General features: G+C 37.4%; 1 protein-coding gene across 7 annotated transcripts in view; it reads left to right on the top strand.

Annotated features, from left to right (window-relative positions):
• Window positions 1–24,140, top strand: part of LEPR (leptin receptor) — a 97,231-nt gene that overhangs the window by 53,640 nt on the left and 19,451 nt on the right. For 6 of the 7 annotated variants that reach the window (XR_002079838.2, XM_053894295.1, XM_019448996.2 and 3 more), the window contains 11 exons: window positions 2,097–2,387; window positions 2,545–2,662; window positions 5,364–5,563; window positions 7,377–7,525; window positions 8,816–8,975; window positions 9,095–9,177; window positions 10,345–10,561; window positions 18,913–19,095; window positions 20,512–20,607; window positions 22,446–22,551; window positions 23,833–23,908. Coding sequence is in view for 6 of the 7 variants with exons in the window: in XM_053894295.1 (XP_053750270.1) it covers window positions 2,097–2,387; window positions 2,545–2,662; window positions 5,364–5,563; window positions 7,377–7,525; window positions 8,816–8,975; window positions 9,095–9,177; window positions 10,345–10,561; window positions 18,913–19,095; window positions 20,512–20,607; window positions 22,446–22,551; window positions 23,833–23,908 (1,679 nt within the window). In the remaining variant the exon portion in view is untranslated. The remainder of the gene's footprint in view (window positions 1–2,096; window positions 2,388–2,544; window positions 2,663–5,363; window positions 5,564–7,376; window positions 7,526–8,815; window positions 8,976–9,094; window positions 9,178–10,344; window positions 10,562–18,912; window positions 19,096–20,511; window positions 20,608–22,445; window positions 22,552–23,832; window positions 23,909–24,140) is intronic. The other variant, XM_019448997.2, reaches the window with a different exon arrangement.

Genomic DNA, 24,140 nt, shown 5'->3' with positions numbered 1-24,140 from the left:
TTTGTAAGCTAATATCTTAGTATTTAATCATGCCAAAATACTATGACTTTAACTGCATTTCTTGATTAAGCCTTACTGAGGTATTCAATTTTGAAGTGAAATGGTTTTGAGTTTTTCATTATCTTTAAACATAAAAGATTCAGCTTAGCTTTTGAAATCTAATGTGTACTCTTTAAAAAAATAAATTACTCTTAAAGTTTTGAAGCCATTCAGTAATGACATGTGGAGCATATTGAAAATAGGTTAATGATTTTTCAGATCTGTGCTAGGTACTTGCGTGCAGTAAGTAATATACTAACGAAGCTTGAGTGCCATCCTAGGCTAGGGTTAAAAATCTAATGGACTGTCTTCTGTCTAGTGATTTCATGCTACTAATTTTTTTCTTGTTTATGCTTGACTGCAAACGTACAAAATACAAATGTTTTGTATGGATTCTAAATACAAAGGCCATGGAGTTTAGCCTGCTATTGCAAAAAAGAAAAAACTTAAATATAAAAATCAATGAAGTTTTTCATTTTTGTTTTTGTGGGGTAATCCAGATGATATAAAATAATAAAAATCAATGAAGGTTTTCGTTTTTGTTTTGGGGGGTAATCCAGATGATATGTATAGAAACATATTCATATTCTCTCAGAAGAAAATGTCTTATTGTGAATTGTACAACTGAAATATACTGTTTTTGTAATGCACTGTGGCAGAAATGATTTCTTATTATGTAAACAATCACATTTATTGTTTCTAATTAAAAATATAGATTGTTTTATTAAATAATAGATTCTTTTATTAAAAATAAAAATATATAAACATTATGTAAACAATAGATTATTTTATTAAAAATAAAAATATATTGTTTCCAACAATAGGGGACCAAAAAAGTAGTATGGAATAGTGTAGAGCCATTAACAAATAATATTTTAGAAAAATATTGGTTCCTCTTATCCTTAACCACAGCATACTGGCATTAAATAACTTTAAAACTTTACAGACTAGTATTTAAGGTTTACCTGTTTTGGTGCATTGGGGCATTGTTGATTTTACATTCCCTAACTAGTTCTCTTTCTTTATTTATTTATATATTTTTTAATGTTTATTTATTTTTGAGAGTGAGAGACAGAGAGCGAGCGAGCAGGGGAGGTGCAGAGAGAGAGAGAGAGAGAGAGAGAGAAAGACGGAGACACAGAATCTGAAGCAGGCTCCAGGCTCTGAGCTGTCAGCATAGAGTCAGATGTGGGGCCCGAACTCACAAACCATGAGATCATGACCTGAGCCAAAGCTGGATGCATAACCAACTTAGCCACCCAGGTGCCCACCCAGAGAACTCCCTAACCAGTTCTCTTATTTAAAGCTTATTTTTCAGCTTTACCTGCTGATTGAAATTTTCATATATCCAAATGAGACAATAGCAACCACCATTTATTCTTCAGAATTTTGCCTTTACAGTGATTTGATTCAAGAACTCAGCCTAGGTTTCACTGATTCATAAGTCACAGTCTGATGAAAACATGTCATTGTGGAATTAGGTTATATTTCATTTAAATTGATTTTCTGCCTGTCAATTAGCAAGTGGCAATTACTCACTAAATACACTTTGTAATAAGTTTCTATGTTTAGAAAATACTGAGACAGGGGCGCCTGGGTGGCTCAGTTGGTTGAGTGTCCAACTTTGGCTCAAGTCAAGATCTCACAGTCCATAAGTTCAAGCCCCACGTTGGGCTCTGTGCTGACAGCTCAGAGCCTGGAACCTGCTTCAGATTCTGTGTCTCCCTGTCTCTCTGGCTCTCCCCCACTCATGCTCTGTCTCTCTCTCTCTCTCTCTCTCTCTCTCTTTGTCAAAAATAAATAAAACATTAAAAAAATTTTTTAAAGAAAATACTGAGACATTTTTGGAAGTTCAAGTCATTTGGAAATGGGAATGCCTGGATACTACAGAATTTTACGTAAGCAGGCAGTACAAGTTATACAGTCTCTTAGTGCACTCATTTTATTTTTGGCAGTGTGATCCTGATTGCATTGTGAATCTTCTCTATGTAGCATAAATTCCATACAGGATGTTTTTGTTCTTCATCTGATATCCTCCCTTTCTTCTCTTATTGCAGATGTCATATACTTTCCACCTAAAATTCTGACAAGTGTCGGGTCTAACGTTTCTTTTCACTGCATTTATAAAAATGAAAACAAGATTGTTTCCTCAAAAAAGATTATTTGGTGGATGAATTTAGCTGAGAAAATTCCTCAAAGCCAGTATCATGTCATGGGTGACCATGTTAGCAAAGTTACTTTTCGCAGTTTGAAGGCAACCAAACCTCGTGGGAAGTTTACCTACGATGCAATATACTGCTGCAACGAGCATGAATGCCACCATCGCTATGCTGAATTATATGTGATTGGTAAGAATACTGAACTTCTCTTCATTTCCTTCCACAGACAGATTTTTATTATGGACCCTATATTAGAGTCCCATTGATAATGTAAGGAAATTTTATTTTCATTAAAAAATTTGTGGTGATTTTGCTTTGTATTAATATTTTAATGTGTTTTAAATAGATGTCAATATCAATATATCATGTGAAACTGATGGGTACTTAACTCAAATGACTTGCAGATGGTCAACCAATGCAATCCAATCACTCGTGGGAAGTACTTTGCAGTTGAGGTATCATAGGTATGTATTATTTTTGCTGTGTTATTATTCTGTGGATATGGTGAGATAAAACTTTTTATAGAAATATCATCAGAACAGTAGGCTAGTAGACGTTCTTCCTAATAGAGGAAGGTACTATATACTTAGGAAATTGTTGAGGGATTAGGTGATTTTTAAAAAAATTTACATTGATAGAAAAAATATAACTTGTTTTTACCTTAAATTATTTTTCTGATAATCAATTAATTTTCCATAATTGCCTTTTAATTATTGAATGAAATCCAGGAAGAATTGGCTTCTGTACATTTTAGTTTGACTTAGAGAACTGGCCAGAGGAGAATATCCATGATTATAGAGGTCCAGTATCATTTGCTAAAGATAAATATATTGGAAAAAAGTCAGAGGTTGTTGCACAAAGATTCTAAGAGATAATATGAATGCTTTCAGAAGTAGGAAAGATTAGGAAAGAAATGCTTAATAAGGAGTGAAGTGTTATGATAAAGAGTAATTTATGCTTGTTTATTTTTGTGCTTCCCTGTTTTGAAATGATTCCAAGACATCATCTTCCTGTAGTATCATCTGAAGTAATAGAACTCTTGATTAGGAGGAGGTAGATACATTTTTATTTTTATAATCTCTCTTAGTAGTTTTCAGTGATATATACTGCTCTCAAACACGCTGTCTCAATTTGTGTTCATACTGGGGCCTTCCAGTTTGTATCCCTTGTCCTCATTTATTCTTTTTTTTTTAATGTTTTTATTTTTATTTTTGAGACAGAGAGAGAGCATGAGCCAGGGAGGGGCAGAGAGAGAGAGAGAGAGAGAGAGAGAGAGAGAGAGAGGGAGAGTGAGAGAGTGAGAGACAGAATCCGAAGCAGGCTCCAGGCTCTGAGCTGTCAAAACAGAGCTTGACACGGGGCTTGAACTCACGAACTGTGAGATCATGACCTGAGCTGAAGTCAGACGCTTAGCCAACTGAGCCACCCAGGCGCCCCACTCATTTATTCTTAAAATCTAAATTTTCTACGTGAAAAACAAATCCCCTTCCTCAAATACTGTGATCTGAATTCTGTTCCTAAAGTGACTAGTCTATTCTTTAAAAAAAATTTTTTTGTAATGTTTTATATTTTTGGGAGAGAGAGACAGAGCGTGAGCAGGGGAGGAGCAGAGAGACAGGGAGACAAGGAATCTGAAACAGGCTCCAGGCTCTGAGCTGTCAGCACAGAGCCAGACATGGGACTCAAACTCATGTACCAGGAGATCATGACCTGAGCCAAAGTCGGGCGCTCAACCGACTGAGCCACCCAGGCACCCCATGACCAGTCTATTCTTATGTAGTGGTAGAAAAATGGGGCAATTTCTACATTTCTTACATGGGAATAATAGCTGGCTTCATCTTACTTGATAGTAGCATTTTAAAATCAATAGAATGTTCATGGGATGCCATTTTACTTTTATAATCTGTCTTTACGTTCCTTCCATAACATTTTCACATTAAAAAAGGTGTTTGTGGATGATCATCACATAAGCTCTGTACCTCAATTAAATCGCTAATATTTACAGAAGAGTATGAAACTCCTGCATGTACTGTGGCGAGTTTTTTAAATCTCTCTAAGCCTCGATTTCCTTGTCTGTAAAATGGAGTGAATAATAGGACTTACAAGGTTTCTGTGAGAATTAATAATAAATTCCATTTAATTATAGTTAAGTGATAGAATTTCTCCTGGTAGATATTCAGTAAATGGCTATTGCTGTCATGATGACAAAGATATAACCTTTGCATTCCAAATGGAGCATTACTGTGTTTCTGTACATGGTCACGGTTCTTTTTACCGCAGATGACTCCCCATGCCTTGTTCTCATCTCTCCCCTCTCCCCACTAGCACTCATTCACACACAGACACCCCAATGATTGTAATTTTGAGGAGATAGGCAGGAAAATGTCACAAAAAATAGACCGAGAAACATAAGAATATAGGTTTCTCATTTTCTTGTAACCTCCTTACTCCATTTTTATGGAAACAGAAAATGCTAATTTAACCACTTAAATACCATGTTCAGAGCAAATAGTGGCAGAAGGGCTATTTCAAAGAAAAGGAAAAATGCTTCATATGTTCTGAGGTAGAGTGTTGACTGGGACACAGTTATAAAAATTGCTTTCTTAATTTTCTTCTCCGAGAAAATGCATTATATATTTAACTATATGATTCAGATATAAATCAAAGATTGGTATTGTTTTCATTGTAATGCTCCGAACTGGAAAATACTAGGACATTGTCAATTAAGCTATAATTTACTATCATAAGTTATATCTTCAGTTTCTGGTGGAATTTAATCCATATTTAAAGTGTAAGGGATTTATCTTCCTTCCCATCTCAGGAATGCTCCAATACTACTTGTGATCCATACTTTTAAAATGATAATCACTTAAATATAATACTAACTTAACTTCAGAGTCGTAGGTTCTACCTCTACTTGGATCTGTAGAGAAGGAATACCAATTATTTTATTTGCATTTCCACTTAGTATCTAATAAAATATTTAATAAGGTTTGTTGTCATTTTTATGGAAATACATAAAATTGTGATACAGTGGGGAAATCAAAAATGCATTTCCAATAAGAACATCTATTTTAAGTGGAATAAAATCTATGGCGTTCTCTCATATATCTTACCGTTTTCATCAATGTTGTATATTAACTGAGTGTTCTCGTATCTTTTAAGGAGCAGCCTTTACTGCTCTGATGTTCCATCTATTCATCCCATATCTGAATCTAAAGATTGCCATTTGCAGAGAGATGGTTTTTATGAATGCGTATTTCAGCCAATCTTTCTATTGTCCGGCTATACAATGTGGATTAGAATCAATCACTCTTTGGGTTCACTTGACTCTCCACCAACGTGTGTTGTTCCTGATTCTGTGGGTATGTCAAACTGTGTTGTTTGTCTTCATTTTTATTAGCAGATTTGGATTCAGGTTGATTCATGGTAATTGTTGTGTTTTACCATTTTCAGATAACACTATTTTTAAACAAAATTTTGTGTGTTTATAGTGGAATTGAAAAGACAATCAACCTTAGAAAGTTTTACTGTTTTTATTTTTTTAAGTTACTTATAGCACAATGTTTTTGTAATAGGAATACTTTCAGCATATAATTTGATAAGTTATATTGGTCATTGGTAATAAAATGTAGCAGTAATATTATTGTAAATAATGCACTGCTTTGTTTTTCTCCCAATGTACTTATGAAAACATTTGGTGTTTTTAGTTTAGAAATTTAATTTGGGTATTGTGATGGATTTTGTAATCTGAGTAGTCATAACCAGAGAGTTTAATTTGTGAAGCTGTGTAGGCTACCGAGAGATTCAAAATGACTACACTGAACAAGAAAAAAATAGATAAAGAAGATACCATCATGACATTTTTAAATACGCTTAAAAAAGATCCACTGATTTCAAAGGATTAAGAATATATTGAAAGAATATATTGAAAAGTATAATATATCCCTCCAATATTGCTGCAAAATCTTTGAGAAATGACCTATTTATGATTATGCAATAGAGGTAAAAGAATATCTTTGGTCCTATATACTATTTTGTTGGGAAATTATGCCAAAAATCAGTATTTGATTCGTTATATTTTCAAATAATTAGTACACATCTGAATTAAAACCTATATTTTGTTAAATGTATGATAAAATCATAATATTTAGGGTTTTTTTTATTACCATAGAGTCCCAATTAATTGATTTCCTCCCCCACGTGCGCGCATGTGCACACACACGCACATGCATACACACATACTATTTAGTTTTGTTCCACTTAAAGGGATTTTACTGTAAGGAGTACTTCTCTGGTACTACGTATCTTGGAATAGCATGGAACCCTCCTACCACTCTCTACCCCACAAACACGCACATTAATAACTTCACATGTAATATATGACACTATGAATTCAGTTCTATATGTTATCAGAACAACCTTTGATGTTATTCTTTTCAGTACTAAAATTAGGAGTTTAAGTTAGGCTTATACTGCCTACTTAGTACTAGAAAACAAGGTGGAGATTCAACTTGAGGATCCAAATGCCAGTTCCATGTGTTACTAGCTTTGTAAACATGGGCTAGACATGTAAGTGCCCTGTGACTAGTTTATCACCCATAAAATGTGGAAAGCTTCTCCTTCGTCCTCACTGTGCATGTTGTAGGGATCATGCAAACTCTTCTACTTTAAAGTATCCTTTCTGCAAACTAGATATTCATGGAATATATCCATATGATATCCATATGATTCAGTCAAGTAAGATCACAGATTGAATGTCTTAGCATCTCTCACATATTCATACTTCCTTTTCTGAGGAGGAATTAACTTTTCAGGAGTTGAAATGTATGTCATCTTACTGTTGGTCAAGAATGTCTTCTTCATATATGAAGAATTGGATAAGCATGAGAAACATTAGAAATGAAAAGGTTTAGAGGTTTTGGTCATCAACAGTCTTAAGGTATTATAAGTGCAGAGCTTCAGAGTTCATACTACTGTGCTGGGATGTTGGGACTTTTAGTTCCCAAATATGCTGAGTTTGCACATTGACTTGTACTATTTTTTTTTTTTTTTTTAATCTCCTTTGAGGAGATACTGCTTTATAGAGTATAAAAGATTATAACATCATGATAATGTTTTAAAAATATTCTCACTGTTTAAATTACTGTTATACAGTACTATTTTTAAATTTTCTAGTGAAACCACTGCCTCCATCCAGTGTGAAAGTGGAAATTACTGTAAAAATTGGATTATTGAAAATATCTTGGGAAAAGCCAGTCTTTCCAGAGAATAATCTTAAATTCCAGATTCGCTACGGCTTAAGTGGGAAAGAAGTACAGTGGAAGGTACATTTTACCTAGAAATGTCTTCAGCTTGCCTCACTAAATGTTATTTCTTATAAGTGTTTAAGGATTTTATTGCATAAGATTTATTTTATTGGCACAAATGTACATCTTCCTGTATTCTGTAGCTGTTTTTGTTAAGTAGATATTTCTATAGGTTTAAAAAAAGATATTTCTACAAAGTAGATGTTTCTATAGGTTTAAATTCTTTTTAAAAGAATTGTTTTCATGTTTATTTTTGAGAGAGATAGAGATAGACAGAGACAGAGAGAGAATGAGTGGGGGAAGGGCAGAGAGAGAGAGAGAGAGAAGGGGCAGAGGATCTGAAGCAGGCTCTGCGCTGGCAGCAGAGAGCCCAATGTAGGGCTCAAACTCATGAACCATGTGATCATGACCTGAGCTGAAGTTGGGCACTTAACTGACTGAGCCACCCAGGCACCCCTAGGTCTAACCCTTTAAAGTTATGACATTTCCTGTAACCCATCATTTCCCAAAATGAGTTTGACAGAATATTGAACTATTCCTTGAAAAAAGATTGCATGGATGAATAAATGTAGGAACCCCTGTATCACTGTGTGTTCCTAGTACAGAACTGCACTGGGTTACATATTAAAGGTTTAGATAGGTCCTGCATCAAAGTAATATTTGCGACTTTATTTTATTCTGTGTTTCTCAAACTCAATTTACCAAGGAACTCTTTTTCCTTTAACATCTAATATTCTTTAGTACACTTATGTTCAAAGGGACACATTTTGGAAGAAGCTGCTTTTACCAACCAATTAAAACCACACCCATAGTGGCAAGTGTGCATATGGTGACAGGCCACGTCAGTTTTCAGATGGCAGCCGGCAAAGACCCAGGAATATTAGGAACCCTAATTATGCCTTTAGATCATCATGATTTTAGCAGAAAGGAATGTGACAGTTTACCATCTTATTGAAGAGACTATCAGAGATATCACTATGTAACCACTCAGTTAAAATTATTAAGAATTTCTGTGGGTAGAGGATTAGTGGACAGAAATTAGTAATAGAGTTGAGAACAGCTGAGCGTGAGGTTGCAAGTAGGTCAGTCCAAATCTTGGCCTGAGAAGGAGACCACAGATGACTAAGATAATCCTTCACTTGAAGGAGCTCAAGATCCAAGTCACATATTTCTATAGCCAGAAAACACAAAGTCAGCCCTCTGTTAATTTTGGAATAGTATTAAGGTTTTAAATAGAATGCACTTTAGGGCCCTTTAGCTACATAGGTGTTGGTAATGGTTACTCTAATGCTTGAGTTTATTTTACAGATGTATGAGGTGCATGATGCAAAATCCAATTCTGCCAGCGTCCTGGTGCCAGATCTGTGTGCTGTCTATGCTGTTCAGGTGCGCTGTAAGAGGCTGGATGGGCTGGGATATTGGAGCAATTGGAGTAGTCCAGCCTACACAGTTGTCACAGATATAAAAGGTCTGTAGAGACTTTGTAAATGTGTCTTAAAAATGCATGAGGATGTGCGTTTCCAATAGGACTAAAAACTATTCCTTCTGAGAGCACATGTACAACTTGGGCTCCTTGTCCTTCTGCAGTTCCTACCAGAGGACCTGAAGTTTGGAGAATAATTAATGAAGACACCACTAAAAAAGAGAGAAATGTTACTTTACTTTGGAAGGTATTCCTGCTTTTTATATTACTCTTAAATTTTATTTTTATACTTATGAAAGACTTCATTGTTCATAATCCTGTCATTTTTTAGGTTCTGCAGTCCAGTATTTCATTTCAGTTTTGAGATGTGATTGCAGAGAGCTACAATGCGCTGGCATGGAGTTAGGGAACTTCATTCTATTCTCAGCTGAGTATATTACAGCGAGGTCAGCATTATTTTGGCAAAGTTGCTTAGATGCTTCAGCCTCAATTTTCTCATCTGTATAAATGTAGAGCTGGACTAGATGATATCTGATAAAATTCTACTCCCCACCTACCCAGATTGTTCCGCACCCCGCAGGCATACATGTGTATGTGTTTGTGTTTATTTTTTTTCTGTTATTTCTGATTTTGAGGAATCTCGATGACAAAAAAAAATATATGGAGAGACACTTCCAGTTGACTGTATAGAGTCGTTTTTGATGGGTTTGTAAAGCATTGGCAGCACTGAATCTTATTTGAAACAGGTGGCAGTAATGGAGGAAGTGGGGTATATTGTTAATGCTCTGTAGAATGGAAGAACAGAATTGGACTAGATATGTATTTTACATGGAATCATCAGTGATCTGGTATGATTTTTTTTTAATGATCGGGCAGAAATTCTGGGATGCCGTATACATGGTTCTGATAGCCTCCAGTACTTGAATTAGCAACGATTAAGAGAAGAAGAGATAACAAATGACACTGGGGTTAACATAAATGATGATTAATATCTTTTCAGCTCTTTCTTGTTGCTTTACAGAACCAGATGGTTACTCGTTGTTGGTTTTTCAGATGAGGAAACTCTTGACTCTCTGCCGGTCTTTCTTTTCTCTAAAATTAGTGTGAAACTTCTCAGTGGAAAAGTGTCCTAATTGTATCATAATTAATTATACTTAAATGATTTATTCCCTGAGTCTTAAGGAAAAAAATAAGTTTCCTGTGCTGTATACCCATCCCGATGACTTCATTGTGTCTCTGTCAGACACCAGCCCTCTCCTACCTCACCTCCCCATACTTCAGCCTTGAACTAGACAGGGCTTGCCCTGGTCTGCCCCTGTCTCCCAGTGGGAAACGTGTAAGAAGAGTTCATGAGCTTGGTTGATATAAAAAGCACGGGAGCCCTTAAACTAATCAATTTTCATGTTTACTACAGCCTCTGATGAAAAATGACTCATTGTGTAGTGTAAGAAAATATGTGGTAAAACATCATACTTCCCGCAATGGAACATGGTCAGAAGATGTGGGAAATCATACTCAATTCACTTTCTTGTGGACAGAGCAAGCACATTCTGTTACAGTTCTGGCCGTCAATTCAATTGGTGCTTCTTTTGTGAATTTTAATTTAACATTCTCATGGCCTATGAGCAAAGGTAAGAAAGGGTACAGGGTGGTAAACCTGTGCCCCTTTCAATATTTACTTTTTACAAACTCCTCCCATTCTAAATGATCTTCCAAGAAGCCTGCAGTTCCCTGAATCTGTAAGTCTGTCTCCTGTCTTTAATTTCTTCTTTTCTGAAAAACAGCAAAGCAGGTTGTACCCTGGTTATATAATATGGTCCTTGGGTTTTCATGTGGTAGAACCATGTTGAAATAATATTATGATAAATGAGAATATTCTAGTAAATCTAATACCTAAACCTTTTGGATCAATGCAAGTTGTACGTGAATTAATCTCTCTCTCCCTGCCTCTGTGTGTGTGTGTGTGTGTGTGTGTGTAAAAGTAAGTACAGGTACATGTGTGTATTATATTTATTACATACATATGTAATAGTATGACATATGGATGCAAGTAATTGTTCAGACTGGAAAATTAATCTGTTCTTCATTAAAAAATTTTTTTTTAACATTTTTATTTATTTTTGAGACAGAGAGAGACAGAGCATGAATGGGGGAGGGTCAGAGAGAGGGAGACACAGAATCTGAAACAGGCTCCAGGCTCTGAGCTGTCAGCACAGAGCCCAACGCGGGGCTCGAACTCACGGACCGCGAGATCACGACCTGAGCCAAAGTCGGCTGCTTAACCGACTGAGCCACCCAGGCACCCCTGTTCTTCATTTAATACAAGTGATGAACTGGGGCTCTGTGGTGGCTCAGTCAGTTAAGCATCCAACTCTTTGTTTTGGCTCACAGTTCATGAGTTCAAGCCCTATGTCAGGCTCCACTCTGACAGCATGGGGCCTGGGATTCTCTCTCTCTTCCTCTCTCTCTGCTCCTCTTCCATGCTCTCTCTCAAAATAAATAAATACACTTTTTAAAAAAGTGATGAACCTTCTTTTTTTTTTTTAAATTTTTTTTTTCAACGTTTTTTATTTATTTTTGGGACAGAGAGAGACAGAGCATGAACGGGGGAGGGGCAGAGAGAGAGGGAGACACAGAATCAGAAACAGGCTCCAGGCTCCGAGCCATCAGCCCAGAGCCTGACGCGGGGCTCGAACTCACAGACCACGAGATCGTGACCTGACTGAAGTCGGACGCTTAACCGACTGCGCCACCCAGGCGCCCCCCTTCTTTAATTAATTTTGATATATTTGATTAGAGAATTGAGAACTGCCTTTAATAGGAGTTTCCAATCTGCATTACATATTGAAAGTGTAACTTTTTATTTTTTTTATTTTTTTTATTTTTTTTATTTTTTAATATATGAAATTTACTGTCAAATTGGTTTCCATACAACACCCAGTGCTCATCCCAAAAGGTGCCCTCCTCAATACCCATCACCCACCCTCCCCTCCCTCCCACCCCCCATCAACCCTCAGTTTGTTCTCAGTTTTTAACAGTCTCTTATGCTTTGGCTCTCTCCCACTCTAACCTCTTTTTTTTTTTTTTTTCCTTCCCCTCCCCCATGGGTTTCTGTTACGTTTCTCAGGATCCACATAAGAGTGAAACCATATGGTATCTGTCTTTCTCTGTATGGCTTATTTCACTTAGCATCACACTCTCCAGTTCCATCCACGTTGCTACAAAAGGCCATATTTCATTTTTTCTCATTGCCACGTAGTATTCCATTGTGTATATAAACCACAATTTCTTTATCCATTCATCAGTTGATGGACATTTAGGCTCTTTCCATAATTTGGCTATTGTTGAGAGTGCTGCTATAAACATTGGGGTACAAGTGCCCCTATGCATCAGTACTCCTGTATCCCTTGGATAAATTCCTAACAGTGCTATTGCTGGGTCATAGGGTAGGTCTATTTTTAATTTTCTGAGGAACCTCCACACTGCTTTCCAGAGAGGCTGCACCAATTTGCATTCCCACCAACAGTGCAAGAGGGTTCCCGTTTCTCCACATCCTCTCCAGCATCTATAGTCTCCTGATTTGTTCATTTTGGCCACTCTGACTGGCGTGAGGTGATATCTGAGTGTGGTTTTGATTTGTATTTCCCTGATAAGGAGCGACGTTGAACATCTTTTCATGTGCCTGTTGGCCATCCGGATGTCTTCTTTAGAGAAGTGTCTATTCACGTTTTCTGCCCGTTTCTTCACTGGGTTATTTGTTTTTCGGGTGTGGAGTTTGGTGAGCTCTTTATAGATTTTGGATACTAGCCCTTTGTCCGATGTGTCATTTGCAAATATCTTTTCCCATTCCGTTGGTTGCCTTTTAGTTTTGTTGGTTGTTTCCTTTGCTGTGCAGAAGCTTTTTATCTTCACAAGGTCCCAGTAATTCACTTTTGCTTTTAATTCCCTTGCCTTTGGGGATGTGCCGAGTAAGAGATTGCTACGGCTGAGGTCAGAGAGGTCTTTTCCTGCTTTCTCCTCTAAGGTTTTGATGGTTTCCTGTCTCACATTCAGGTCCTTTATCCATTTTGAGTTTATTTTTGTGAATGGTGTGAGAAAGTGGTCTAGTTTCAACCTTCTGCATGTTGCTGTCCAGTTCTCCCAGCACCATTTGTTAAAGAGACTGTCTTTTTTCCATTGGATGTTCTTTCCTGCTTTGTCAAAGATGAGTTGGCCATACGTTTGTGGGTCTAGTTCTGGGGTTTCTATTCTATTCCATTGGTCTATGTGTCTGTTTTTATGCCAATACCATGCTGTCTTGATGATGACAGCTTTGTAGTAGAGGCTAAAGTCTGGGATTGTGATGCCTCCTGCTTTGGTCTTCTTCTTCAAAATTACTTTGGCTATTCGGGGCCTTTTGTGGTTCCATATGAATTTTAGGATTCCTTGTTCTAGTTTCGAGAAGAATGCTGGTGCAGTTTTGATTGGGATTGCATTGAATGTGTAGATAGCTTTGGGTAGTATTGACATTTTGACAATATTTATTCTTCCAATCCATGAGCAGGGAATGTCTTTCCATTTCTTTATATCTTCTTCAATTACCTGCATAAGCTTTCTATAGTTTTCAGCATACAGATCTTGTACATCTTTGGTTAGATTTATTCCTAGGTACTTTATGCTTCTTGGTGCAATTGTGAACGGGATCACTTTCTTTATTTGTCATTCTGTTGCTTCATTGTTAGTGTATAAGAATGCAACTGATTTCTGTACATTGATTTTGTATCCTGCAACTTTGTTGAATTCATGTATCAGTTCTAGCACACTTTTGGTGGAGTCTATCGGATTTTCCATGTATAATATCATGTCATCTGCAAAAAGCGAAAGCTTGACTTCATCCTTGCCAATTTTGATGCCTTTGATTTCCTTTTGTTGTCTGATTGCTGATGCTAGAACTTCCAGCACTATGTTAAACAACAGCGGTGAGAGTGGGCATCCCTGTCGTGTTCCTGATCTCAGGGAAAAAGCTCTCAGTTTTTCCCCGTTGAGGATGATGTTAGCTGTGGGCTTTTCATAAATGGCTTTTATGATCTTTAAGTATGTTCCTTCTATCCCGACTTTCTCAAGGGTTTTTATTAAGAAAGGGTGCTGGATTTTGTCAAAGGCCTTTTCTGCATCGATTGACAGGATCATATGGTTCTTCTCTTTTCTTTTATTAATGTGATGTATCACGTTGATTGATTTGCGAATGTTGAACCAGCCCTGCATCCCAGGAATGAATCCCACTTGATCATGGTGAATAATTCTTTTTATATGCTGTTGAATTCGATTTGCTAGTATCTTATTGAGAATTTTTGCATCCATATTCATCAGGGATATTGGCCTGTAGTTCTCTTTTTTTACTGGGTCTCTGTCTGGTTTAGGAATCAAAGTAATACTGGCTTCATAGAATGAGTCTGGAAGTTTTCCTTCCCTTTCTATTTCTTGGAATAGCTTGAGAAGGATAGGTATTATCTCTGCTTTAAATGTCTGGTAGAACTCCCCTGGGAAGCCATCTGGTCCTGGACTCTTATTTGTTGGGAGATTCTTGATAACCGATTCAATTTCTTCGCTGGTTATGGGTCTGTTCAAGCTTTCTATTTCCTCCTGATTGAGTTTTGGAAGAGTGTGGGTGTGTAGGAATTTGTCCATTTCTTCCAGGTTGTCCAATTTGTTGGCATATAATTTTTCATAGTATTCCCTGATAATTGTTTGTATCTCTGAGGGATTGGTTGTAATCATTCCATTTTCATTCATGATTTTATCTATTTGGGTCATCTCCCTTTTCTTTTTGAGAAGCCTGGCTAGAGGTTTGTCAATTTTGTTAATTTTTTCAAAAAACCAACTCTTGGTTTCGTTGATCTGCTCTACAGTTTTTTTTAGATTCTATATTGTTTATTTCTGCTCTGATCTTTATTATTTCTCTTCTTCTGCTGGGTTTAGGCTGCCTTTGCTGTTCTGCTTCTATTTCCTTTAGGTGTGCTGTTAGATTTTGTATTTGGGATTTTTCTTGTTTCTTGAGATAGGCCTGGATTGCAATGTATTTTCCTCTCAGGACTGCTTTCGCTGCGTCCCAAAGCATTTGGATTGTTGTATTTTCATTTTCGTTTGTTTCCATATATTTTTTAATTTCTTCTCTAATTGCCTGGTTGACCCACTCATTCGTTAGTAGGGTGTTCTTTAACCTCCATGCTTTTGGAGGTTTTCCAGACTTTTTCCTGTGGTTGATTTCAAGCTTCATAGCATTGTGGTCTGAAAGTATGCATGGTATAATTTCAATTCTTGTAAACTTATGAAGGGCTGTTTTGTGACCCAGAATGTGATCTATCTTGGAGAATGTTCCATGTGCACTCGAGAAGAAAGTATATTCTGTTGCTTTGGGATGCAGAGTTCTAAATATATCTGTCAAGTCCATCTGATCCAATGTATCATTCAGGGCCCTTGTTTCTTTATTGACCGTGTGTCTAGATGATCTATCCATTTCTGTAAGTGGGGTGTTAAAGTCCCCTGCAATGACCACATTCTTATCAATAAGGTTGCTTATGTTTATGAGTAATTGTTTTATATATCTGGGGGCTCCGGTATTTGGCGCATAGACATTTATAATTGTTAGCTCTTCCGGATGGATAGACCCTGTGATTATTATATAATGCCCTTCTTCATCTCTTGTTACAGCCTTTAATTTAAAGTCTAGTTTGTCTGATATAAGTATGGCTACTCCAGCTTTCTTTTGGCTTCCAGTAGCATGGTAAATAGTTCTCCATCCCCTCACTCTCAATCTAAAGGTGTCCTCAGATCTAAAATGAGTCTCTTGTAGACAGCAAATAGATGGGTCTTGTTTTTTTATCCATTCTGATAGCCTATGTCTTTTGGTTGGCGCATTTAATCCATTTACATTCAGTGTTATTATAGAAAGATACGGGTTTAGAGTCATTGTGATGTCTGTATGTTTTATGCTTGTAGTGATGTCTCTGGTACTTTGTCTCACAGGATCCCCCTTAGGATCTCTTGTAGGGCTGGTTTCGTGGTGACAAATTCCTTCAGTTTTTGTTTGTTTGGGAAGATCTTTATCTCTCCTTCTATCCTAAATGACAGACTTGCTGGATAAAGGATTCTCGGCTGCATATTTTTTCTGTTTAGCACACTGAAGATATCGTGCCAAGCCTTTCTGGCCTGCCAAGTTTCAAAGGAGAGATCAGTCACGAGTCTTATAGGTCTCCCTTTATATGTTAGAGCACGTTTATCCCTAGCTGCTTTCAGAATTTTCTCTTTATCCTTGTATTTTGCCAGTTTCATTATGATATGTCGTGCAGAAGATCAATTCAAGTTACGTCTGAAGGGAGTTCTCTGTGCCTCTTGGATTTCAACGCCTTTTTCCTTCCCCAGTTCAGGGAAGTTCTCAGCAATTATTTCTTCAAGTACCCCTTCAGCACCTTTCCCTCTCTCTTCCTCCTCTGGGATACCAATTATGCGTATATTATTTCTTTTTAGTGTATCACTTAGTTCTCTAATTTTCCCCTCATACTCCTGGATTTTTTTATCTCTCTTTCTCTCAGCTTCCTCTTTTTCCATAACTTTATCTTCTAGTTCACCTATTCTCTCCTCTGCCTCTTCAATCCAAGCTGTCATCATTTCCATTTTGTTTTGCATTTCGTTTAAAGTGCTTTTCAGCTCCTCATGACTGTTCCTTAGTCCCTTGATCCCTGTGGAAAGAGATTCTCTGCTGTTCTCTATACTGTTTTCAAGCCCAGCGATTAATTTTATGACTATTATTCTAAATTCACTTTCTGTTATATTATTTAAATCCTTTTTGATCAGTTCATTAGCTGTTGTTATTTCCTGGAGATTCTTCTGAGGGGAATTCTTCCGTTTGGTCATTTTGGATAGTCCCTGGAGTGGTGAGGACCTGCAGGGCACTTCCCCTGTGCTGTGGTGTATAACTGGAGTTGGTGGGCGGGGCCGCCGTCCGACCTGATGTCTGCCCCCAGCCCACCACTGGGGCCACAGTCAGACTGGTGTGTTCCTTCTCTTCCCCTCTCCTAGGGGTGGGATTCACTGTGGGGTGGCGTGGCCCGTCTGGGCTACTTGCACACTACCAGGCTTGTGGTGCTGGGGATCTGGCGTATTAGCTGGGGTGGGTAGGCAAGGTGCACGGGGGCAGGAGGGGCAGGCTTAGCTCGCTTCTCCTTAGGTGATCCACTTCAGGAGGGGCCCTGTGGCAGCGGGAGGGAGTCAGATCCGCTGCCTGAGGTTTGGCTCCGCAGAAGCACAGAGTTGGGTGTTTGCGCAGAGCGAGCAAGTTCCCTGGCAGGAACTGGTTCCCTTTGGGATTTTGGCTGGGGGATGGGCGAGGGAGATGGCGCTGGCGAGCGCCTTTGTTCCCCGCTAAGCTGAGCTCTGCCGTCCGGGGGGCTCAGCAGCTCTCCCTCCCTTTGTCCTCCAGCCTTCCTGCTTTCTGAGCAGAGCTGTTAACTTATGACCTCCCAGACGCTAAGTCGCGCTTGCTGTCGGAACACAGTCCCTCTGGCCCCTCTGCTTTTGCCAGCCAGACTCGGGGGCTCTGCTTGGCCGGCGAGCCGCCCCTCCGCCCCGGCTCCCTCCCCCCAGTCCGTGGATCGCGCACCACCTCACCGCCCTTCCTACCCTCTTCCGTGGGCCTCTCGTCTGCACTTGGCTCTGGAGACTCCGTTTTGCTAATCCTCTGGGGGTTTTCTGGGTTCTTTAGGCAGGTGTAGGTGGAATCTAAGTGATCAGCAGGACGCGCGGTGAGCCCAGCGTCCTTCTACGCCGCCATCTTCCCTCCCTTCAAAGTGTAACTTTTTAATGGAAAATTCAAATCTCCTGTATCTCTACTAATCTCTTCCATGAAGTCTTTGCTTATTGCTTTGATTAGGTATGTCCTAAATTGGGGTGCTTCCTACCTTTCTTAAGGTATTTTATATCTTGCCTTATATTAATGATTAGTTTTGTACGTATAGTGTAAGCTTCTTGTAAGTTCCATAGCATCTACACAATGTTTTACACTAAAAATATTTTCCATCAAGATGTTCTAGAAATATTTATTGAATGCTGCACTGTGTTAGGTGGTGGGAACTCCAATGTGAGAAAAACTATAATGGTCTCAGTATCCACAGAGCCGAATCAACTTTTTGATTATTTAATTAACAAATAATCAAATAATCATACAAGTTGATGCTTATTTACAAACTGAGATAAATGTTTCCAGGAGAGGAATATAATTTTATAAAAGAAAATAAAATAGGAACCTGACTTGGTATTGAGGATTAGAGAGGCTTTCTTAAGCAAGCAGTATAGGAATGAAACTTCCCCAAAAGAGCATTGGCTCTTGAGAGAGTAAGAGTCTGACCGAAAGTCCTTGTGGCATAGGAGAGGACATAAAGGAATTATTATCCTCACATATGGAAATACAGTGGAGGCAGTGGAGGCTTTTTTTTTAAAAGTAGGCTTCATGCCCAGCACAGAGTCCATTGTGGGGCTTGAACTCACAACCCTGAGATCAAGACCTGAGCTGAGATCAAGAGTCGGATGCTCAACTCACTGAGCTACCCAGGCACCCCTCCAGTGGAGGCTTTTAAGTGAGACTCTGTGAGGAGGGTGTTAAATGATCAGATTTGTTCTTTGAAAGCACAACTCCATCAGCAGGAGAGAAGAGTTTGGAGAGAAGTAGAGGGGATGATTAATAAGCTTGGGCAGTATTCCAGTGGTGAGCAACTTCCTTGACTCTATCCAAAATCCCGTTTTTGGTTTCTCCTCAATAGCATATATTCCCACATCTTTCTGCATACATGACTCTGTGGTACAAAAATAATTGTATTATATTTATTTATATAAATGTCAGCCTTCTCTTCCTTCTCCTTTTGTCTAATAGGTTATATGTGCCTTGAGGGTATTTGATTTTTTACATTAATTTTGAATTTAAAAACAAATTTCCTTCTTTTCCCCTCAGTAAATACCGTGCAGTCACTCAGTGCTTATCCTTTAAACAGCAGTTGTGTGTTTCTTTCCTGGAAATTATCACCCAGTGATTACTCTCTGATGTATTTTATTACTGAGTGGAAAATTCTTAATGAAGACAGTGAAACTAAATGGCTTAGAATCCCTTCATCCGTTAAGAAGTATTATATTCATGGTAAGTTTGCTGTACTTTAATAAGTTTCTCTTATGGAGTAGTAGGAGAGTGATTATTAGTTCAAATAACATAGCCAGTTAATGAAAACTTAAAAAATATAGATGATACTGCCATCTTACTACATATAATTCTATCCCTTTATCATAAACATTCAATTCTATTTCATTTGATCCTTTTAAAATATTTTACACCGTTGTAATCATATCATCTATCAACTTTTTTTCTGATTTGTTCCTTTGATATATCACAAGCATGTTTCTCTTTTCTCCCCAATCCTTTTAACCGTATTTTTAATGATCATATAGCATCTTATTCTAAAGTCTACTTAAACCATTTATTTTTTTGAGAACATTTATTTGCTTCTAGTTTTACCTTTTTTTTTCTAGACTATTTTTTAATGGCTTTTTTTACTATCTACCACCAAATTGTTTTCCCAAATATGTGTACCAACATATAATACCACTAGTGGAGAGTGGGAGTGCCAGGCTGAAGGTCTAAAAATGTAGGACTTGGTGATGTAGGCAATATAAACTCCCCAAAGTAGACCAGTTGCCCCAGGAGGTGATTAAACCGCATAATATAGTATCTCCAAGTCTGAGTAAGGTTGAAGTAGGGAAGCTAATGATTACCATGATCCGACAATACAGTATCACTCCAGAGACTTATACTTCAGTTGCATTCCAAAGACCCTAGCATCAGGGCACATAGAAACGATTGATAGAGAACTAAATTCAGTTCATTACCACTGTGGTCCAGATGATTATTTTCTGTGCTTTTATTTAAATTATGGGAATATATAATTTAGGCTTCAAAGAGATTGATCCCTTGTGGAATATTTATATATTATCAACATTTGTAAAAATGATACATCACTGATAGATTTGTTTTGAGCTTTGTTATACAGATGGTTGTTCCTTGATGGGGGGCGGGGTGGGGGGCTGGATAAGCAAGGGGACTCCTGGTCCCTGCCCCTACTTTGCATTTCATAAGACTTTAGTCTCACAGCTGCCTTGAATAGGGAAACTAAGTAAACTAAATGCATATGAAAGAGGAATGTTGCTAGCTTTGGGGATATGGCAGAGGAGGTAGGGCATATTGTCCTAGAAAGGGAAACTGGAAGCTCATATCCTATGAGCTTGAACAAATTGGTAATCATTGGAACGTGCCTTTGAAAATTGCAATCTTCTGTCTCTGGGTAATATTTTCAAAAATTAGTTACTAAGTATTGTCATTACTAGGAGAATTTGGAATGCTTAGGTTATTTTTGAAACTTGCTTAGTCATCAGTTTCGATCCATAAATAACTGAATTTCTAGGTGTGGAAATATAGGAGAGTCACCTAAAATTTTTTTATATAAGTTTTAGTCATTAATATTAATTCAGTAGGAATGACCCTTCAATAAATTTTTCTCCTCAGATCATTTTATTCCCATCGAGAAGTATCAATTCAGTCTTTACCCAGTATTTATGGAAGGAGTGGGGAAACCGAAGATAATTAATAGTTTTACCCCAGGTAAATTTTTTTCCTTTTGGTTTCTTTTTACACAGATGTGTGGTTTTCTGCTCAGTTAGCAGTTATATTGCCATCTGATTATATTCTTTTTGATGAAGTCATGGAAGAGTCCAGAGTCTTACATAGATGTGTCAGGGAGTGATTACAGTAGGGGTGTATGGTTCCCTGGTGGTAGTAAGAAGGAGAACAGCCAAGCATGGTATTGTATTCTCGTATTGGAAATTAAATTTTTCAGTCTCAAATTGGATAAAAAGTTAATGGAAACAAAATAAAGGGAGATATGCAGCTGTACAATAAAATTCATCATCAGAAAGACTACTTGGAAAAATAGGACTTTTCTGTACAATTCATATAAATGTATCTACCCCAAGTAATATGTTTGGGGGTATATACTTATGAGCCTTTAAATTTTAATCAGTCTTTTAAAGGAAACATTTTGTTCCCTAAAAATAAAACTAGAAAGGTAGTTATAGAAATAAATTCACTGTTCCTCTTAAATTTCTGATTCATCTTACCGTGGTTGGAGTATTAACATTTTGATTTTGCTCTTACTGTTCACATTGTCTTCAAATCAAAGCAACCTAATGATGAAGTTGAAGAGAGAAATATTTTTCCTGGTTTCAGAATTAAAATAATTATAAAAATCCATTCATTATTTGGCAAATACATGTTGGGCACAAGAACTGGGGATTGAACAGTAAACATCAGTCTCTGTACTCATGGAGCTTAAACCCCAGTGCTCTAATGGGAATGACAGTAAACAAATCATGTATAATATAACAGCAGATAGAAGTAAGTGCCATGGGGCGCCTGGGTGGCTCAGTCGGTTGAGCGCCGACTTCGGCTCAGGTCACTATCTCGCGGTCCGTGAGTTTGAGCCCCGCATCGGGCCCCTGTGCTGACAGCTCAGAGCCTGGAGCCTGTTTCAGATTCTGTGTCTCCCTCTCTCTGACCCTACCCCATTCATGCTCTGTCTCTCTCTGTCTCAAAAATAAATAAACGTTAAAAAAAAAAATTAAAAAAAAAAAAAAGAAGTAAGTGCCATGAAGCAAAATAAAAGTAAGATGAGTTAAAGTGTGGCTCTTTAGGGGCTCCTTGTTGGGGGGGGGGGTCTCAGTAGGGTAAGCGTCTGGCTTCAGCTGAGGTCATGTTCTCATGGCTTGTGAGTGTGCACTCTGTGTAGGGTTCTCTGCTGTCAGCGCAGAGCCCAATTCGGATCCTCTGTCTCCCTGTCTCTCTGTCCCTCCCCTGCTCACACATTCTCTCTCTCTTTCTCAAAAATAAATAAACATTAAAAAAAAGTGTTGCTTTAGTTAGGATGCCCAGAATTGGTCTTTTTCTCTGTGCAGATGACTTTTAAGTCAAGACCTACAAGTACAAAAGAAGACATTTCAGGCAAAGGTTAGCAAGTGCAAAGTTTCTGAAGAGCAAGTATATTTGGTAGCTCAAGAAAAGCAAGGTCAATGTGTGTGTAGTGAACAAGGTAAGACATTGGCAGGTGTTGTAAGTAGGCTTCTCTAGAAGCAGATGCTGAGACAGAGTCATCAGAACTTTAATTGGTACTTTGACTTATATAACCTAAGGTGATCAAATGGAATTGGCAAAGAAATAATTTTGAAAAAATGTTTTGCTAAATTACAGTAAACATAATTCTGAACAAAATAATCATTTTATTAATGTGACCATAATTATAGTTTACCTTTTTCTTATTTTTATATCTTTAAAGTAATGCAGATTTATGATAAAATCAGAAAAAAAGTCTATTGTAATTATTGATACAGAAAGATGTTATTATTTTCTCAAGCTTCCGAATCATGTGAATTATATGTCTTTTTCAGATGATATTGAAAAACGCCAGAATGATGCAGGTCTATATGTAATTGTGCCAATAATTATTTCCTCTTCAATCTTATTGCTTGGAACATTATTAATATCACACCAAAGGTAATGTACTTGATGTGAAAAATCTTTATGAAGAAAGCCCTTGAGCATATTTAAACCTTAATTTAAACCCCAAATCAGAAACATTAAAGTATGCTAGATATGTTTATGTGTATTCAGTATACAATTAAGATAGCCTAAAAAGAAAAGGCCTGTTTTCAGGAAACCACATTCTGTTTTGCTAGTACCACATAAACATCATGGAAGAAATTCATATTTATTTATTTATTTATTTATTTATTTATTTATTCATTTATCCATCCATCTATCTATTTATTTATTATTATTTTTTAATCTTCATTTTTAAGAGACAGAGAGGGAGAGTGAACACGAGCAGGGGATGGGCAGAGAGAGAGGGAAATAGAGGATCAAAGATCTGAAGCAGGTTCTACATTGAGAGTGGAGAGCCCAATACAGGGCTCAAACTTACAAACTGTGAGATCATGACCTGAGCTGAATTTGGACGCTTAACTGACTGAGCCACCCAGGCACCCCAGAAATTCATTTTTAAAATGTAAATACATTCAGGAAATAACAGGCTTATAACAGGAAATCCTAAGCAGTATGTTCTCAGATACGGCAAAAATGACTTTTAGAGTTGTAGATTTTGGGTTGAGGACTTTTAGTGATGAAGATTTACCTGGACTGCTCAGTTCATTTTTAAAAATCAGCACTGCATGGCTCCCCAGTTTGGCAAATAGCCTTGTTTGGCAAATAACCTTGAATTTCTTGTGGTTCTGTGGGTGCCCCATCACTGTGTGCTGAGAGGTCTGGACCAATGATATTATTTCACACATGCCAAATCTCTACAGAAACTTTTGTCTTATAGCAGAAAAGAGGGACAGGGGGTTTTAGAATCTGAATATATCTTTCAGTCAAGTGAGCTGATGAGGCCATATCAAGTGGAATTGTTTCTGAAATTCAATCGATGGCCACTTTTATTTTTTTATTTTTTCCCAATATATGAAATTTATTGTCAAATTGGTTTCCATACAACACTCAGTGCTCATCGATGGCCACTTTTAATGTATTATTTTCTCCAAAAAAAATCCATGACAAGTGTTCAGCACAGTGCCTGGCATAGAGCTTTCAAATAGTGTTGGTTATTTTTATTATTATACTGGTTATTAGATTTGATCTAGACAGAACATTGTGGAAATCTTCATGGGATAGTATCTGAAATGAATCAAGCCCTACTGAGACATGGCTGATTAATTTCTAGTTTGTGCACTCATTAACTGTGAACATTTTCAGTATGAATGTTTTGTTATTTATCCTTTGCAGAATGAAAAAGATGTTTTGGGAAGATGTTCCAAACCCCAAGAACTGTTCCTGGGCACAAGGACTTAATTTTCAGAAGGTCCCTTTTTCAATTTTTTTAACCCAAAATATATAAGATTGCATTTAAATGCTATATGCCTTGTATAGCTTCAAACATTATTAAGGTTTAAAATATTTTAAGGATATGGTTTAGGTCTTATTGTATTCATTTAAATATGAGTTCTATTTAATTTAATTACATATTTTTAAGAATAGCAAGATGCAGAGATTTAAAACCAGCATGAAACAAAATTCAGTAGGTAGTTTATCAT

The sequence above is a fragment of the Panthera pardus genome, unplaced genomic scaffold, assembly GCF_024362965.1.
Source record: "Panthera pardus isolate Hobbes unplaced genomic scaffold, ASM2436296v1 HiC_scaffold_11, whole genome shotgun sequence".
In the NCBI taxonomy this organism is placed as follows: Eukaryota; Metazoa; Chordata; class Mammalia; order Carnivora; family Felidae; genus Panthera; species Panthera pardus.
Note: the sequence above shows the minus strand (reverse complement) of the source record. Positions and strands in the feature narration are given on the sequence as shown.